General features: G+C 34.6%; 1 protein-coding gene across 2 annotated transcripts in view; it reads left to right on the plus strand.

Moving 5' to 3' along the window:
- Window positions 1–4,379: 4,379 nt before the first annotated feature.
- The window catches only part of prpf40a (PRP40 pre-mRNA processing factor 40 homolog A), a 31,268-nt gene continuing 15,663 nt past the window's right edge, over window positions 4,380–19,984 (plus strand). The window contains exons 1-11 of one of the 2 annotated variants that reach the window (XM_051905929.1): window positions 4,438–4,513; window positions 5,340–5,420; window positions 5,530–5,670; window positions 9,762–9,845; window positions 13,943–13,970; window positions 14,059–14,081; window positions 14,241–14,285; window positions 15,207–15,317; window positions 15,848–15,968; window positions 16,076–16,100; window positions 18,803–19,018. In XM_051905929.1, the coding sequence (XP_051761889.1) occupies window positions 4,511–4,513; window positions 5,340–5,420; window positions 5,530–5,670; window positions 9,762–9,845; window positions 13,943–13,970; window positions 14,059–14,081; window positions 14,241–14,285; window positions 15,207–15,317; window positions 15,848–15,968; window positions 16,076–16,100; window positions 18,803–19,018 (878 nt within the window). In that variant the 5' untranslated portion in view covers window positions 4,438–4,510. Of the gene's footprint in view, window positions 4,514–5,339; window positions 5,421–5,529; window positions 5,671–9,761; window positions 9,846–13,942; window positions 13,971–14,058; window positions 14,082–14,240; window positions 14,286–15,206; window positions 15,318–15,847; window positions 15,969–16,075; window positions 16,101–18,802; window positions 19,019–19,984 lie in introns of both variants that reach the window. The other variant, XM_051905930.1, reaches the window with a different exon arrangement.

Consider the following 19,984-nt stretch of genomic DNA (forward strand, 5'->3'; position numbering starts at 1 on the left):
TAATGACTGAGCTAAATGTCAGGAGCTCTCTAGTGTTTTAAGCTCTATTGTTGATTAGCGAAGTTTGTGTATTGGCATTGATTTATTAAAGGTTTCTGCCTAATGCAATCCTTAATTAACCAATTATTATTATTTAATTTATTCACTAATGCACAATGAAATGTTCTGAAATGTTAGGCTTGCTGTACAAGCTATTAGTTAATAAAAGGTCAAATACATCTTCAGTAACCTTTCATGGTTACATGCTTTTGGCAATTACTGTCACCCAGAGAATAAATATTTTTAGATTATGACAGATTAAATGTGTTTGAACAGTACATCAGCCTGTTATCTATAATTCATAATAATGAAGGATGTACTGAAGAATCAGACTTTAGTGGTTCAGTCTCATCAGTCAAATCTATTTCAGTTCCAAATAAAGCCAACAATATACAGAAAAATGGAAACAACAATTAACTACAGGCCAGAGATGCTGTAAATTCAAAATGGCATTTCTTTTTCTTTTATCTTGCATTATTATAACAGAATATAAATTCACTGCATTGGGTATTGAAATAGAACAAATTGTATCATAGTATTGCATTAAATAATATTTATTAAAGAATTACTTTTACTGTAACATTCTTCTGTTGTTTATCACACACTTACAGTTTTTTTTTTTTTTTTACAATCACTAGGACCCATTTCTCAATATTTAGGTCACTTTTTTCAAAACTCTTCACACAGTCCCCCTAACCAACTTTCAACGCACAGCAGTTAATTTCACATTCAAAATGCACTAAAACTAAACCATCACTCATAAAATACCAACAATAGGTAGCATTACACGTTTATATAGTACATTTTTCTTTGCAAGACAAGAATGACAGCTCTCTACTGCTCAGAATTCATTACATGGTCAACGTTTACATTTCAGTACAAAAAAATTCCTAAGTTTCCCCTTTTGTGTGAATGGCAATGAAATTGAAAGACTAACACATGTGTTGGTGTTCAGCTACAGTTTTTCGTTAACGTTAGGACACTTTTTCAAAACTCTTCACACAGTTCTCCTAACCAACTTTCAGCTTGCCACAAAAATAAATTTCACATTCAAAATGCACTAAAACTACCAAAACACTTCTTTCATGTCTCAGATCAACTCATTCTTCCATAACACTATAGCAAAGGTTTTCACCCAACAAGCAAAAAACTTTCTCACTCATACAAACCCGATTCCAAAAAAGTTGGGACACTGTACAAATTGTGAATAAAAAAGGAATGCAATAATTTACAAATCTCATAAACTTATATTTTATTCACAATAGAATATAGATAACATATCAAATGTTGAAAGTGAGACATTTTGAAATGTCATGCCAAATATTGGCTCATTTTGGATTTCATGAGAGCTACACATTCCAAAAAAGTTGGGACAGGTAGCAATAAGAGGCCGGAAAAGTTAAATGTACATATAAGGAACAGCTGGAGGATCAATTTGCAACTTATTAGGTCAATTGGCAACATGATTGGGTATAAAAAGAGCCTCTCAGAGTGGCAGTGTCTCTCAGAAGTCAAGATGGGCAGAAGATCACCAATTCCCCCAATGCTGTGGCGAAAAATAGTGGAGCAATATCAGAAAGGAGTTTCTCAGAGAAAAATTGTAAAGAGTTTGAAGTTATCATCATCTACAGTGCATAATATCATCCAAAGATTCAGAGAATCTGGAACAATCTGTGCGTAAGGGTCAAGGCCGGAAAACCATACTGGATGCCCATGATCTTCGGGCCCTTAGACGGCACTGCATCACATACAGGAATGCTACTGTAATGGAAATCACAACATAGGCTCAGGAATACTTCCAGAAAACATTGTCGGTGAACACAATCCACCGTGCCATTCGCCGTTGCCGGCTAAAACTCTATAGGTCAAAAAAGAAGCCATATCTAAACATGATCCAGAAGCGCAGGCGTTTTCTCTGGGCCAAGGCTCATTTAAAATGGACTGTGGCAAAGTGGAAAACTGTTCTGTGGTCAGACGAATAAAAATTTGAAGTTCTTTTTGGAAAACTGAGACACCATGTCATCCGGACTAAAGAGGACAAGGACAAGCCAAGTTGTTATCAGCGCTCAGTTCAGAAGCCTGCATCTCTGATGGTATGGGGTTGCATGAGTGCGTGTGGCATGGGCAGCTTACACATCTGGAAAGGCACCATCAATGCTGAAAGGTATATCCAAGTTCTAGATCAACATATGCTCCCATCCAGATGTCGTCTCTTTCAGGGAAGACCTTGCATTTTCCAACATGACAATGCCAGACCACATACTGCATCAATTACAACATCATGGCTGCGTAGAAGGATCCGGGTACTGAAATGGCCAGCCTGCAGTCCAGATCTTTCACCCATAGAAAACATTTGGCGCATCATAAAGAGGAAGATGTGACAAAGAAGACCTAAGACAGTTGAACAACTAGAAGCCTGTATTAGACAAGAATGGGACAACATTCCTATTCCTAAATTTGAGCAACTTGTCTCCTCAGTCCCCAGACGTTTGCAGACTGTTATAAAAAGAAGAGGGGATGCCACACAGTGGTAAACATGGCCTTGTCCCAACTTTTTTGAGATGTGTTGATGCCATGAAATTTAAAATCAACTTATTTTTCCCTTAAAATGATACATTTTCTCAGTTTAAACATTTGATATGTCATCTATTATTCTGAATAAAATATTGAAATTTGAAACTTCCACATCATTGCATTCCTTTTTTATTCACAATTTGTACAGTCTCCCAACTTTTTTGGAATCGGGTTTGTAAAACAGCGACCTAAAATAAATTCAATTCATTTTACAAAACAAGAATGTCCCCAAGCTCTCCTTACTGTGCAATAAAAACAGGTGCAATACCCACCACTGTACTTATTATTTATACTTACATGTATTTAGCATATCATACGTCTTATTCACATTCCCTTGCATAATTGTGTATATATTGTCTATTTTGTTAATTGTGAATTTTATATATTTATTTTATTCACTTATTTTATTTCTTTATCTGTGTCTTATTGTTGTCATTCTGTCTGTGCACTAGCTTCTGTCACCAAGACAATTTCCGTGTGTGTGTAAGCATACTTGGCAATACATAAATCTAATTCTGATTCTGAATGACACTATCTACTGTTCAGAATTCACTGCAGTATATGTTACATGGTCCATGTTTACAGTACAAAATTATTCCTAAGTTTTCCCTTTTGTAAAGACTAACACCTGTGTGTTCAGCTACAACTAACTGTTTTGATAGTATTTCCTTTTTTTTTAGATCCGGAATAAATTTTCAATATGGTATTACTGTAGAAGTGTAGCAAATTTCTGTCAGTTTTGCAATTCAGTTTTGTATTATGTTAGGTTTTAGCTTAAGTTTAACAGATTTGAAAAGAGTATGTAGACGTGCAAATTGGCCAACTGGTTCATAGAGTTTTGTTGGTGTTTGTGTGAGAAAAGAATTCATGTAATTTGAAATAAGTAGTCATTACATGTATTTTGTGCCAAAGCAAAGATAAACGATCCACAGTTTAGCCCACATAGCCTGCTGTTCACGGTGTGAAGAGATTGGAAGAAGTGACATTTACATTTTTGTTAAACTGCTTACACACAAAATCCTTACTTGTCACACAATATTCTGAAACCTGACACTCAAACACCAGAACCACACTCCAAATCTGCAAAACCATTCACTAATTCTCGGCCTTCGACTCATAAAACACTTTTTGCAAAACACAACACACAATTCTCTATGTAACACACAAAAATCTAACAGGAAGTATCTTGATTTCCTTTTTCAAACACATTGTTTCTGTCCAACTACACATGGTTGATGTATTTCTTTTCTTTCGTTCTGTGTAATACTGTATTCACAACCCCAAATGCATACAGTAAAAAAAATAGTTTGGTTTCAATCTTGCTTTCGTGAATTTTTCAACATCTCTCTGCTAATTACTTTAAATCTTGTACAGAAATGTACATAGGAGCTCATGAAAGAAGAGCTTTAGGTTTTGAATATATGTGTATATGATATATCCAAAAATAGAATATTACGGCAAAGGTGCTTGCAATGTAAGACAAATATTTGCTTTTAAGATGTGTTTGTGATATTTTGAATGCAGTGCTTCATTTTGCAAGAGATGTGAGGCATTTTGTGTGTGCAATTGTTGGATTTGTGTGTAAGCTTAAAAAAAAAAGAGGCAAAGTTTTGAAAACGTGTGTAAGCAGTTAAAAAAAAACTGTAAGCATCGAGAAATTGGTCCTAGTGAAACTAAAAAAACATGACAGCCCATCTGACTTGCGCTCAGGCTTCAGATCTGCGTATTTCTTGCGCAGCGCTCCAGTGTTTTTCCTGCACTTCGAACTCGTATATGCGCACGTCTTACTCAGTGTGGTTGCACTGAAACACGCCTGCTGTAGTTTGAACCCGGCGCGCAGCAGCCAATCAGAGTGTAGGTTTTTGTCTCGCGCAGGGCCGCTGCATGTTCACTCATCATGGTGAGTCCAAGAAAATACACAGTTTATTCACATAACCACAATACTGTCGTATTCTTGCAGCTACAAATGACACATATAAACAATGAACGGTGTTTCGCTTGAATTAAAGACAGTTGCATTGAAGTAAAGGGTATATTATAGACCAAATAAAGGTTGGTTAGCATATAAGCTAATGTGAATGAGTGACTGATGCTAAAGCTAAAGCTAATGTGTGTTTGAATGAGAATTTATTATTGTGATTTTTAAAGCACATATGTTAGACGTGTTACATATCTGATTGTGTTAAACATTTATGTTTGTAAGCAGTTTGTTAATGGATCCGTTTCCTTAAGCCGACTTCATTGGTGTTGGTAAAACTGGTTTAGACTAGAGAATATGAACTTAATCACTCTGATAAAGTGATTTGAGTGTTCATTGATAATCTGCAACTGATAGTCGAATTATCCCTGATAAACTCTCATAAAACTGTTAAACTAGTGAGGTTTTAATGGTAGTTGATTGAGTTTTTATGTGCTTGGCTTGTTAAGGGTAACGTTAACGCTAGTAAGATGGTTTGAGATCACTGGATTGTTATATATTTAAAGTTATATCTATTAATCTTCTGGCTATTTAGATAAATATCTACTTTTAGCCCTGAGATTATGCTAGTTGCTTAGAGTGATCTATTTAAGAAACATCTGATACTGAAGGTTCACATAAGCTTGGATGTGTTGGTTGGCTCTGTCATTAGACTTGGGAAAACATCATCAGACTTTAGATCAGTGATGTGCAGCATCTTTATCAGAGCTGTAGTGGTTACTGTAATGGACTCTCTTGTTCATAACAGTCCTCGACTGATGCTAATAGTGGCCCCAGTCAAGCACCACCTTTTCCTGGTGTACCACCTTCAGGAATCCCCCCACCCTTTGTAAGTTGGTGTTGGAAAGCCTTTACTGTAATGCCATCTCTCTCTTTGAGGCTGCTTGGTTGTGTTTGCACTCATTCATGCCTCAAATTTATTTTTGTGTTTTCCAAAGATGGGGCCACCAGGAATCCCGCCTCACTTCCCTCCAATGGGAATGCCACCCATGGGTCAGAGGCCACCCAGCATGGCCCCCATGCCCCCGGGAATAATGCCCCCCATGATGCCCCCAATGGGAGCTCCACCCATGGGACAGGTAAGAACTAATAGCAAACACTGCTTATGGCAGTCAGATTTCATTTTGAAAGGATGCAGGGCTTTTTTCTGGGTTGTCACATTTCATAAGTGGCAGAGCACAACAATAATGTATGTCACATGACAGTTTCAATGTGGCTTCTCTGTCAGAATGCTATTCATATTAAAGGATTAGTTCACTTTATAATGAAAATTACCCCATGATTTACACACCCTCAAGCCATCCTAGGTGTATATGACTTTCTGTTTTTAGACGAATACAGTCGGTGTTATATTAATAATCACGCTGATGCTTCCAAAGCTTCATAATGGCAGTGCTCGGGTCATATACACCTAGGATGGCTTGAGGGTGAGTAAATCATGGGGTAATTTTCATTTTAAAGTGAACTAATCCTTTAATGATCATGAAGTAAGTTCTTCATCAAATTCCGTACATACTTTGAGTATGCAAATTTGGACGCAATGATTGTCACATGAGCAACTTGTCTGTAGATTGCATGTAAAATGTACATTTTAATATTTAAAAAAAAAACTAAATTGGACACGTAGTCTGGAGAAACTGATTTTTATTTGTGTATTCAGTAATGATTGAAAAAAATCTAAGTTTAAATCCTCTCATCCATAACAAACTTAAAATAGTGTAACTACTGGAATATTTAATGTGGCATAAGCTCTATATAAGAACTTCTGTCATGAGAGCACTTTTTAAATTTTACTTGTGTTTTTTTTATTCTTTTGCATTTTGAAGTGAGAAACAAACAAAACACACACAAAATCAAAACAACAACAGATACATTCTGTTTTGCAATCTGGTTGCTCAGTTTCCCACAAATTACCTCATACTTTCCCACAAACTACCTCATAAGGCTGGGTATTTGATTCATGAATTAATTTGGATATATATCAGATACAGTACATGGCAGATTTTCTCAAGGAAAAAATATCTCAACTAATGCTGTAAAATATACCGATAGGCAGTTGGTACTACATTACTATAATATTGAAGGTTAATATTAACTTATTTGTATACAGACACTTACGTTTTACACAAGGAATTTTTTTTATAATAGTTATAATACTAACTTTATAATTATGTAATTATGTTTCTACTCTAATTAGTTTTTTGAAATAAATATTAAATAGTGGCTGTCAGAAAAACTTGACAGATTTATTCAAACATACATTTAAAAATATAATGAATATGTAATTTGGTGAATATATTTAGAGTTCATTTTTTACCTGACTAATGAGTTTATGGTCACTGAATGGCTTTTTTTGAGGTAAAAGTAACATTACATGATGCAGTGTTTACAAACGTCTTTCCATGGATGAAACACTGACTGATTAAGCAATTACATGAGACATAAGGGTTTCGGTCAGTTAAACTATATATTTTAACATATTTTCTGATGTTCATTCATGTTTATTTCGTGCTTTAAGTAGTAATAAAGCTTATTACACCGGCTGTAATTATTTATGTACATGAACTCTTAGTTTCATCCTTTTCTGCACTTGAAATCCCTGTTTGTGTACTTTACTTAAAGTGGAGAAATGCAATAGACCAGATACTTTATTTTTTCTGTCTGTCAAAATGACAGAAAACATGTTGAATGAACCATCAGTTTTTTAAATATTCAGTAAACTCAACCATTAGGAGTCATTTATTCACAAATCAGAAATTAGTGGTCACATTGCACTTTTTTGCAGGGTTTAGTCTTTATTTCTTGTCACATTCAATTTCAACACAGTTTGTGTTTGATAGACAAAACAAGGCATGACAAGTTTATTTGTATAGCACATTTCATACTCAGCAGTAATTCCGTTTCCATTTCTCCGAAAGAACAATGACAAAGAATAATGTCCTCTTCCAGAAGATAAAATTCCGACTGCTAGTGTTAAAATGCATGTTTTGCTACAGAAAATCATACTTAAAGGGTTAGTTCACCCAAAAATGAAAATAATGTCATTTATTACTCACCCTCATGTCATTCTACACCCGTAAGGCCTTCATTCATCTTCGGAACACAAATTAAGATATTTTGATTAAATCCGATGGCTCAGTGAGACCTGCATAGCCAGCAATGACGTTTCCTCTCTCAAGATCCATAAAAGTACTAAAAAAATATTTAAAACAGTTTATGTGAGTTCATTTGTTTAAGCTTCAAGCAATAACTATAAATACTTAAGAGGATGGAGTCATAAGAACGATAACTATATATTAGCAGCCACACTAACAGACAATAACATTCTGTTTATTATAAACGCACACTGCAGTTTTATAGTCTGCCACTTTAAATGCTCAAGCTGATTCTGATTGGCTGTCAATGTTTTTATTAGCTCATCAGCTAGAAAAAAACATTTTCTGAAAGTGATTCCAACAATATTGTTCCTCTGAGTCGTTATCGTTATAGCTGCAGTGTGGACTTCACAGAATTAAAATGATTATTAAAACTTCATAGTCATCATTTTTGTAATGCCTATTATGTTGCTGCTACAGAATGTGCATTAAAGGGTTAGTTCACCCAAAAATGAAAATAATGTCATTTATTACTCACCCTCATGTCATTCTACACCCGTAAGGCCTTCATTCATCTTCGGAACACAAATTAAGATATTTTGATTAAATCCGATGGCTCAGTGAGACCTGCATAGCCAGCAATGACATTTCCTCTCTCAAGATCCATAAAAGTACTAAAAAAATATTTAAAACAGTTTATGTGAGTTCAGTGGTTCTATGTTAATATTATAAAGCCACGAGAATACTTTTTGTGTGCCAAAAAAACAAAATAACGACTTTTCAACAATATAGTGATGGGCCTTTTTTAAAACACTGCTTCGGAGCTTTACGAATCGAATAAGTGATTCGGATCTTCTATCAAACGGCTAAACTGCTGAAATCACGTGACTTTGGCGCTCCAAGTCACTGATTCGATTCGTAAAGTTCTGAAGCAGTGTTTTGAAATCGCCCATCACTATATTGTTGAAAAGTCATTATTTTATTCTTTTGGATCTTGAGAGAGGAAGTGTCATTGCTGGCTATGCAGGCCTCACTGAGCCATTGGATTTAATCAAAATATCTTAATTTGTGTTCTGAAGATGAATGAAGGTCTTACGGGTGTAGAACGACATTATGTATAAATGACATTATTTTCATTTTTGGGTGAACTAACCCTTTAATGCACATTCTGTAGCAGCAACATAATAGGCATTACAAAAATGATGACTATGAAGTTTTAATAATCATTTTAATTCTGTGAAGTCCACACTGCAGCTATAACGATAACGACTCAGAGGAACAATATTGTTGGAATCACTTTCAGAAAATGTTTTTTTCTAGCTGATGAGCTAATAAAAACATTGACAGCCAATCAGAATCAGCTTGAGCATTTAAAGTGGCAGACTATAAAACTGCAGTGTGCGTTTATAATAAACAGAATGTTATTGTCTGTTAGTGTGGCTGCTAATATATAGTTATCGTTCTTATGACTCCATCCTCTTAAGTATTTATAGTTATTGCTTGAAACTTAAACAAATGTTCTTGTCACACTGTATTTCACCTCAAAATGAAACTTTATGGAAAAGTCATTGTTCCCATACCGATTGTCATTGCTGTCTGTGCTACAGTATTGAGGGGGGTGGAGGTGTGCACAGTTGTCATGCAAATATCATATTAAAAAAAGGCTCTAATGGCTCTTAAACTAGGCTTTGTTTTATTTATTCAAAATGCACTTATTTTTGATTATGAGGTGAAAAATGATTTGAACATTTCTTGGAAGTTTTCATGGGATTCAAACTAATATGGAGACGAGAGAAGTGCATAGTCTCGAACATGAATATAGACATGTAAATCATTGATATGACTGCAGTAATTTTGTCTTATTGGACCTGATGGCTCCACCTGTGTGTGTGAGAGATGAATGGTGTGTCAATGGATGTTTTTGGCTGTGAGGATCAGACTGTAATGAGGGACTAGAGACTACAGAGCACAAGATGTGCTTTTACTCCCCTCAACTCACACCTTCCTCTCCCCGTGTGAAGCGTAGGAGGGAAATTAGCAGTTCACATGAATTTTTCATGAAACTCTTTTCTTAGATGCCAGCCATGATGCCGCCAATGATGCCAGGAATGATGATGCCTCCCCGTTTGCCAGCTGCATCAATCCAGCCTACAGGACCGGTAAACTAGCTTGAATATCACACTATTACATCAGTGCTGGTTAAATATAGACCCTCACATGCTGTCAGCAGTGTCAGAATAACCCTAATGAACACACTGCAAAGTGGCAAAATGTACCAATTTAGAATCAACACCATTTTTATAGCACTTATCCACATGCTATGAGTGATAGTAGCAGAAAAGATCAGCTTGATCTAATTTATTTCGGTGTATAATACTCCTTCCCTACAGCACACTTTGTGGCTATTAGTGGTGTAATGGTTCAAATTACTTACGGTTCGGTTTGTATCACGGTTTCACTATGATTCGGTATGTGCTATATTCAAGATAAAAAAGGACTACTGTCCTTTTAATCAAACCACAAGGAATAGCACAAATAAATACAATGGAGAAAACATACAAATAAAAAAACAGTGCTTTTCAGGCAGGTCTAACTAGTTTTCAGGTACAGAAATTGAATAAAGTAATCAAATATTAAATAACACTGCATATAATCTTCACTGTAAAAAAAACAGACAGCAGCAGGAATATTAGGCTGCTGTCAATTTAAGACATAACACATCCAATATACTGTTACACATGCATTGTCTTGACTGTTTACATGCACTTTAGACGTAACCTACTATGTTTGCTAGGATACTCACCAAGACAGGCATGTTGACATTTTTGTTTGAATTTGTCCGTTCAGATGCAAGAAGACTTGAAAGTGAACTCTAATATTCACAAATATACTAATATTTAATATTCACGTGCTATCTGAGACACGGCTTTCCATGTGCACGTTTCAGATGTGTGTGCACACGAAACTTCTGCAAAGCACTTATGTTTTAAAAACATTTAGCCCTATTATACAATTAATTATATAATTAAAATTATATAATACCAGTCTATACACTTAAAAATAAAGGAAGTTTTTGAAGTGATGCCATAGAAGAACCATTTTGGTTCCCTAACTTCAGTGTCTTTCAGAACCTTTCAATGAACAGTTCTTAAAATAACCATTTTTTTCTTAATGTGAGTAACATTTAGTTATCTAAAGAACCTTTTTCCACTATAAAGAACCTTTTGAGCAATGGAAAGGTTCCAAGGACGTTAAAGGTTTTTCATGGATCTATCAGGGTTCCTACACAGTATGGAAAATTATGGAATTTGATTTTAGTATTGTCCAGGTCTGGAAAAGTATAGAAAAAAGAAAACAGAGTATGGAAAAATACTTGTTTACAGACTGTATCCAGACTATTATCATACAAGTAGTTTAGCACTTTACTGTTGAGGGAAATTTGTATTTTTAACCTGATAAAGCCAGCTGTATTATATTTGATATGCAAATTTCTAACACCTCTAAATTATTAATATAACAACTGTGGTACATAATCTACTACATGCCTTCTGTCATCTGATTTTTATTTTTTTAGCAAGTAAAAGGCGTTTTAGTATAATTCTAAACGTCCCTATTTCCGGTTGTGGTACAGGTACACAAGTGAAATTTTTACTGATTTTTGTAAATGTAAGAGTACATTTTATATTGTTATTTCAAGATGAACACTTGCTGGTCCAAAAGGAACTTAAGTTTACTTGATTATCCATATATAATTTTTTAGAAAAATCATGTTAAATATGATAAGTCTTTTGAGGAATATTTATTTGAACATCTCTCAATGTATTGAACTGCATTTTGTCCCCACAATAAAAACTATAGAGCTTTGATAATAAAACAAAGTATTTAAAATATCTTATTTTAAATATCTTATCTTAAATATCTTATCTGTGTCATTTAAGCGGCCCCTAAGTTAATAATTAATGATTTTCACAATGGAAGTGATTCAATAAAAAAAACTTACTTTAGCTCGATAATAACTTTTTCTTAGAGCTGCTGTAAAGCCAAAACAAACTGTCCATTAATTTTCCTGTTATCACTGTGAAGCTGCTTTGAAACAAACTGTATTGTAAAAAGCACTATATAAATGAAGATGACTTGACTTGATACAAGCAGAGTGATTTCAAGACAAAGGTTTACTGATTGTCAAACATGACTGAGTGATCAAGGCGCACATATTCATTATGCAAAACTGAAATGTGTAGGAACCCTGAATAAAGAACCTTTATTAATAGGTCTGAACACTGAAATTATCTGTCATCAATGAAAATAATTTTTTCACTAACATATGGGCCATAAGAGAAATATTAAGAAAATAAAATGACAGTTATTACTCACCCTCATGTCGTCCCAAACCCGTAAGACTTTAGTTCATCTTCAGAACACAAATGAAGATCTTTTTGATGACAGAATGCTGTCCGATTTCCTTCCATACACTGCCTTTGCAACTGACACTTTGATGCTTCAAAAAGTTCATAAAGAGATCAGAAAACTTATCCATATAACTTGAGGGGTTTAGCCCTTGTGTGTTACGCAGCACATTTGAGCTTTCCGATCTCTTTATCTCAAAGTGTCAGTTGCAAAGGCAGTGTATGGAAGGAAATCTGACAGTATTCTGTCATCATAAAGATCTTCATTTGTGTTCCAAAGATGAACGAAAGCCTTACAGGTTTGAAACGACATGAGGGTGAGTAAATAATGACAGAATTTTCATTTTGGGGTGAACTATCCCTTTAATATGACCTCAATAATGGGATCATTAGGAACCAAACATACTATAACTTTCAGAACTCAGTCCAAAAAGAACATTCGTTACGTATGTTTACATGCACTCGTGTTCTTCAATCCAAATATGAATATATCCAAGTCCAATATGATTTCAGATTCTGAAAGCACTGTTTATATTATGTACCCTAAACTTGGCAATCTGATCCAAATATTTGTGCATTAAACCTATTCTGAACAGAATCTCAGTGGCAGCTGCGACATTCAGAAGCAGAGAAAGCCACTGCTAGAATGTCATCAGAACTAAATGCTAGCATAATTGTTGTTTTTGCCTTGATGACGCATCTAAAAATATGTCTGAAAAAAAGTAAAATCAAGTATCTAGCAACATACATTTCTTGTCATAGTTGAAAATGCTTGTGCTGCTGCTTAATATTTTTGTGGAAACCGTGATATTTTTTTTTTTTTTTTTTTTTTTAGCCCTTTCACTTTTGATCAATTTAATGCATCTTTGCTGAATAAAATTATTAATTTCTTTATTTTAAAAAAACATTTACCCATAGTTTATTTAAACATAAGTACCCTGTGGTAAAATTTGTCTAGCTCAGATGATCTTTCTGAATAATCTTAGCGTTTGAATGGCACATTTCATTTCATTCATCAATAATCCAGCTTAGGAGACTGTTTCTGATGGATGTGAGACAGTTAAAAACTGTTGAGCTATACTAAAATTTGACAGTTTTCAGACAAAAATTACCAAACGTTATCAGAATTACTAACTTCTCAAAATTAAATGTAAAAATACATTTCCTTAAAAGGAAGTACCTACACATTAGCTGTGACCATTTGTTAATTGATATGGAGAGAAATGCTTGGAAAGCTGATTCATATCTGACCAATAACATGAAACAGCCCAGTTCAATTAGAGTGGCTTAATTCATTTGCGTTTCAAAGCATTACATCACTAATGAATATGGATGAAAGGACAACATGGCAGTTTCAGTTCAGTATATATAAGAACAAACTAACCATACATGTGCAGATCTTTTTTGAACACACCTCCTCAGTCAGTGGTGATTAAGATCTGCTTTCAAGTAATCAGCTATATTAAGCATCAAACAGCCTGTCCTTAGTTAACCATATTAAATATTGATAACATCAGTAATAATTAGCGCCAGGCTTTGAGCTGTAGATGAAGACGTCTGATCAGATGCAGAATCCAGCTGATGCTCCTGGAGCTGTCAGTCAAACTGCCCTGTCAGTCAGATGGCTTTTTCCTTTCCTGTAATTTGGGGTAAGGACACTACTAATGATGTTAGCTCTGATGTCTTTAGGTCTGCTCATGAACTAATTTAATTCCAACATTTATTGACAGAGCTTTCATAGATTATATGAAGTTTCAAGTCATTTAAAAGATGTCACACATAAATCAGCATGTTTATTCTGTTGTTTATTTTATTTTGTAATGAAACCCTCTTTTCTTTGTCCATCTCAGCCTGGTGTGAGTCCAGTTGAGTCTGCAGGTGAGAGATAACTGGTTTTGCATCATCATCATCATCATATTGTTGATTATTATTTCTAAATGTAATAAGTGTTTTTGTTCTATTTCAGCACCGGCGGCTCCCGGAACAACAGTAAGAACAAACAACCAAACACAATATTGTTAATGTTGTACAGTTAGGATTGTGATTTAAATAATGTTCCTGTCTCTATAAATTACAAGTTATGTACAATGCTATTATTGAAAAAAAAAAAAAAAACTATTAACATGGAAATATTTTTTTTCCTCTTAGAGCACCACATCAACTGAGTCTTCACCTGATGAACAGCCGAAAAAGGCAAGACACAACAAACACTTTTTATCAGTCAAAAATGAATACATGTGCTTGAAATTAAAGTTCAGTTTTTTAAAAAAGTGCATATGAAAGTATAAAGCTGTTTGTCTAGAATTAAGACACATCTGAACCATTCTTAATTTTTAGCTTTTAAATAAAATGTTTTGTGTATTTAAAGCCTGTGCGACTTGTAGATAGGAAGTGGACTCACATTTGTAACAAAGTGTTGTTAAAGGAATACTTAATACTTAAATAAGGAGTACTCAACAATGAAAATTCTGTACTCATTTATTCACCACCTTGAAGTTTCAAATCCCTGTTGATTTTATTTCTTCCATTGAACACAAAAGAAGGATTGTCCTGGTTGCTCTTTTTCCATGCAATTTCAATTATATTTTTAAATACTTTTTCTATACTTTTAAAGGCGCAACAGTGGTCTTTATGACTTGAGTGCTATGTTTCAAGTATTCTGAAGCCATGACATTTCTTTGTGTGAGGGATAGATTGAAATTTAAGTCATTATTACTGATCATTAGCCTATTCATTGCAGTGGTAAAAACTTCCCTCCAGTGAGTGGTTAACTCAGTGTCAGTGAGTTGAGTCATTCGTGAAGCACAGCAGTTTGATTCATGGCTGTAACATTCAGATTGGTCTATTTTTGAGAACTGCATCTGTCAATTCAATTCATCAAGTAGTTCTGATTGATTCATTCACAACTTGGACATCTCTGCTTCTCTCGTAAATAGTCCCGAGTCAGTGCTGTTACACAAAGCCATTATATGGTTCATTTATTGTTATTGCATGGAAAAGAGCAATAGTCATACATGGTTTTGTATAATTAAACTAGATGTAGCTGATGAAATGGCTAGTGATGACTAGAGACTAATAATGTAATGAGCGAAGTATTCATCATGTCTCCTGCAGAAGTCAGTATGGACTGAGCACAAATCACTGGATGGAAAAACATATTACTACAACACAGAGACCAAACAATCCACATGGGAGAAACCTGATGAACTCAAATCACCTGCAGAGGTAAAAAGAGGTCAACACACCCTTCTCGCTTACACAGTCATATTTCATCTGCCAATTACTGCTCATTCAGGAGGTCATAATACTACTACTACTATTAACAATAATTAAATGGCATGGTTAGTCTGTGCTTGACAGAGTTTTGAATTGATGCTTGTTCACACATAATGTGAAACAAATCCATAAGGTTTATTTATGCCAAGTGCCGAAAAGATTTTCTGCAGGAGAGATCTAAATGACTTATCAAGGTTTATTTATTTATTTATTTATTTTTAAATACACATTTTCACACATTTTTTGTGTAGTCCAAACAATTTGCTGAAACCAACTTATGTTTTTTTTTTTTTTATTAATATGTTGAATTAAATTTATACACATTAAACTAGGTGGAATACAATGTTTTGTATTCCACCTAGTACTCAACTGTATTCAAAATATGAGGTATCCTTTGTTTCTATTCAAAAGTTTATTTGCAGGAATATGCTCATTTGTTGTAAATACTTGTGTAAATTGAAACAAACTTTGTTTTGCAGCAAATGTTGTCCAAGTGCCCATGGAAGGAATACAAGTCAGATACCGGAAAGCCCTATTACTATAATTCACAGACCAAAGAGTCTCGCTGGACTAAACCCAAAGAGCTGGAGGACCTAGAGGGTCAGTACACAAAATGAATAAAACACATTCAGCATTGTTACACAAACACAAATCTAAAAATCTTACATGAGAAAATGGTTTAACTTTTTTTTTTCTCTTTTCTTCAGCGATGATAAAGGCGGAGGAAAATGGGTGAGCATCAGCTTTATTTACTAAGACCATAAAGGGATAGATCACCCAAAAGTTAAAATTCTGTGATCATTTACTCAGCCTCATGTTGTTCCAAACCTGTAGGTCCTTGTTCATTTTCAAAACACAAATAAAGATATTTTTAATATTCACCCATAATTTTTGTCCATCCATTGAAAGTTAATTCCACCAAAATCTTGACAGTAAAATGACAGTAAAATTAATCCATATGAATTGAATGGTTTAATATAATTCTTCTGAAGAGACATGATCACTTATATGGTGAACAGATTGAATTAAGGCTTTTATTCCCATTTAAACACTGATCAGTGCACAAAAATAGAGCTCATCCAGTGTGGTAAATGGAAGATATACTTGCTTGATGTGTGAGAACAAAGCTCATTGGTTCATGATCATCTTATGAATTACTTTTACAATGTTTGTAAACATTGTGTATGTTTTGAAGCTTGAAAACTTTGAGTTGACTTTCAATGAGTGGACAAATTCTGAAAGAAAATAATCTTCATTTGTGTTCTGAAGGTGAACGAAAGTCTTATGGGTTTGGAATGACTTTGGGTTAGTAAATGATGACAGAATTTTCATTTTGGGTGAGCTATGCCTTTAAAGGGTTAGTTCACCCAAAAATGAAAATTCTGTCATTTATTACTCACCCTCATGCCGTTCCACACCCGTAAGACCTTCATTAATCTTCGGAATGCAAATTGAGATATTTTTGTTGAAATCCGATGGCTCAGTGAGGCCTGCATAGCCAGCAATGACATTTCCTCTCTCAAGATCCATAAAGGTACTAAAAACATATTTAAATCAGTTCATGTGAGTACAGTGGTTCAATATCAATATTATAAAGCGACAAGAATATTTTTGGTGCGCCAAAAAACAAAACGACTTGTATAGTGATGGCCGATTTCAAAGCACCGCTTCAGGAAGCTTCGGAGCATAATGAATCAGCATCTCGAATCAGCGGTTCGGAGCGCCAAAGTCACGTGATTTCAGCAGTTTGGCGATTTGACACGTGATCCGAATCATGATTCGACACATTGATTCATTATGCTCAAGCTTCCTGAAGCAGTGTTTTGAAATCGGCCATCACTAAATAAGTCGTTATTTTGTTTTGTTTTTTGGCACACCAAAAATATTCTCGTCGCTTTATAATATTAATATTGAACCACTGTACTCACATGAACTGATTTAAATATGTTTTTAGTACCTTTATGGATCTTGAGAGAGGAAATGTCATTGCTGACTATGCAGGCCTCACTGAGCCATCGGATTTCAACAAAAATATCTCAATTTGCGTTCCGAAGATTAATGAAGGTCTTACGGGTGTGGAACGGCATGAGGGTGAAAAAATAAATGACATTATTTTCATTTTTGGGTGAACTAACCCTTTAATATACCATTAGATTTATAGAAAGCAGTTTTAGTTTTCAAAACAGTTTTCCAGTTGAGGGAAAACTGTCTGTTGTTGGCAAAGGGTGGTGCAGGTTCATCAATATTGGTGAAAACTTTCATTTCCCACAAATCAGGGTTTTTCATGGGTCAAAAATGGTCTTCGGTGGTGGCGGTTGAACACGGTCATCCATACACAGTACAAAGTACCCTACCCAAGTCAACTGCGAGCCCAGTACTGACATTAAATCAATAAATACAACAATAACAATAAATACAAACAATAAATACAAAGAAACATTGTAATATTAACTTATCCTATTTATTCATGAAATAGCAAAAAATCACTGTCAGGACAGATCATAAAATATAAAAGTGCTTAGAACTCTTTTATAGTCCTATTCAAAAATCTGTAAATTTGTATGTGCAAAGTCACTGAGTAACTGATTTGAAAGTTAGAAATAAAATGAACAACAAAGTAACAAATTGCACAAAAATCTAGAAAAAGTGGCAGGTCTGTTATTTTGCATTTACACTCCAAGACTTAATGCACTGATCATTTGACATCCATTGCTATGGTTTTCACTGTCATTCGGATTCAGTCGCGTATTTAAATACTGTTGTCAATCCAGAAACTTTTGTAATGTGTAGTTAGCATCATGAAAAATATATAATATATACAGAAATCGAGCAAAGATCACTGCCATTATAATTAATGATGAAGTCAATTATAATGCAAGGTAGAAAAAGCTGCACTCTTGCGAAATGGATCTCTTTTTTACATTGCGTTTATACTTTGTTGTTTATAATGACAGGATTCGAGAGCATGCAGAACAAACTCGGCGGTGTTGAGCGGATTCTGACTAACTTAAACACCTCTTATTGTCCATTCCGTTCATGCGCTCAACAGATACGTCTGTGATTGGCTACAAACCTCAATGCTGCAAAAACATGTTGAAAATAGAAACCTTTGATGGAGGTTTCACAGAGTGCTTACACAAACTCTCATGGGAGCGTTTTAAAGCTATCAGCGTGTACTGGTACTGCAGAATGGCAGGTATCGTCACATTAAACCAATCAAAGAATCATTTTGGTGCCTGCCAAAATATTTTCAATGAAGGAAAAACCCTGCAAATGAATGGCAAGATAGCAAATATATAATTTTTGGAAGGGTAGTGTCACTGTAATTTGAAATGTAAAATGTGAAATCCAAAAAAGTAGACTTTTCATACACATTTTATTTTTTTAATTCAGAGGTCATCCAGTTATATTCATTTTCAATCTGTCTGTTTAAGGACGGCTGATGTTGTGGCTCCTGGCACCACCCCTGCTCTTACGTCTCAGAGTGAGTCTTCTGTTACTGTGGCGGCAGTTGCTGAGACAGAGGCTACCATGGCGACAGGCACCTCAGAGGAACAGCCAGCTCACGTGCCTGCGCAGGTTGCTGAGGTCAGCAGTGATGTCACCGTTAACTCCACTGAGGAAACGCCCAGCGTAGAGACACAACCCAGGTAATGAACTCGTATACGCTCAGCACATTTGGTACAGAAAACAGCGTAACCTACAAACAACACCCAGAACATTCTAAACATCCCACGTGTGTCTGTCTGAATCAAACAAACTAGATCTCTGCCCAAAACATAGTATGGTTATACACTGTGAAGAACAGATTACATTAAATACACTACCAGTCAAGTTTGAAATGGAGAGATTTTAATGTTTTTGAAAGAAGTCACTAAGGCTGCATTTGTTTAATAAAAAAATACAGTAAAAACAGTAATATTGTGAAATATTATTATAATTTAAAATAACATCAGCATTATTACTCCAGTCTTCAGTGTCACATGATCCTTCAGAAATCATTCTGTTTTAAATTATTCTAAATTGTAATAATATTTCACAATATTAATCATAATATTAAATCATAATTGCGTCTAATTTTACTTTTTATTTTTTTCATTGATTAACACTACCATTCAAAAGTTTGGGGTCAGCTATGTGTATATATATGTATATGTGTGTGTATATATGTAATATATTTTTTAATTTAATTCAGTACTTTAATACTTTTATTCAACAAGGATGCATTAAGGGTTAGTTCACACCATAAATGAAAATTCTGCCATCATTTACTCACCCTCATCTCGTTCCAAACTCGTAAGACTTTCGTTCATCTTTGAAACACAAATGAAGATCTTTTTGATGAAATCCGAGAGATCTCTGTCCCTCTATTGACAGCAAATAAACTACCACTTTGACGCTTCCAAAAGCTCATAAGAGATCGTAAAACTAATCCATATGAATTGATCGGTTTAGTCCAAATTTTCTGAAAAGAGACAATCAATTTATATGATTTAATTTAGGCTTTTATTCACATATTAATTATATAGTCTAACATGATTCACTTTTCTCGATCCAGTTGTATCCTGACGAGTGGAAAAAAAAATTGCGCTACATTATTTCCTGCTGAAAATTCT

The sequence above is a fragment of the Ctenopharyngodon idella genome, chromosome 9 (genome assembly GCF_019924925.1).
Source record: "Ctenopharyngodon idella isolate HZGC_01 chromosome 9, HZGC01, whole genome shotgun sequence".
NCBI classification, from domain to species: Eukaryota; Metazoa; Chordata; class Actinopteri; order Cypriniformes; family Xenocyprididae; genus Ctenopharyngodon; species Ctenopharyngodon idella.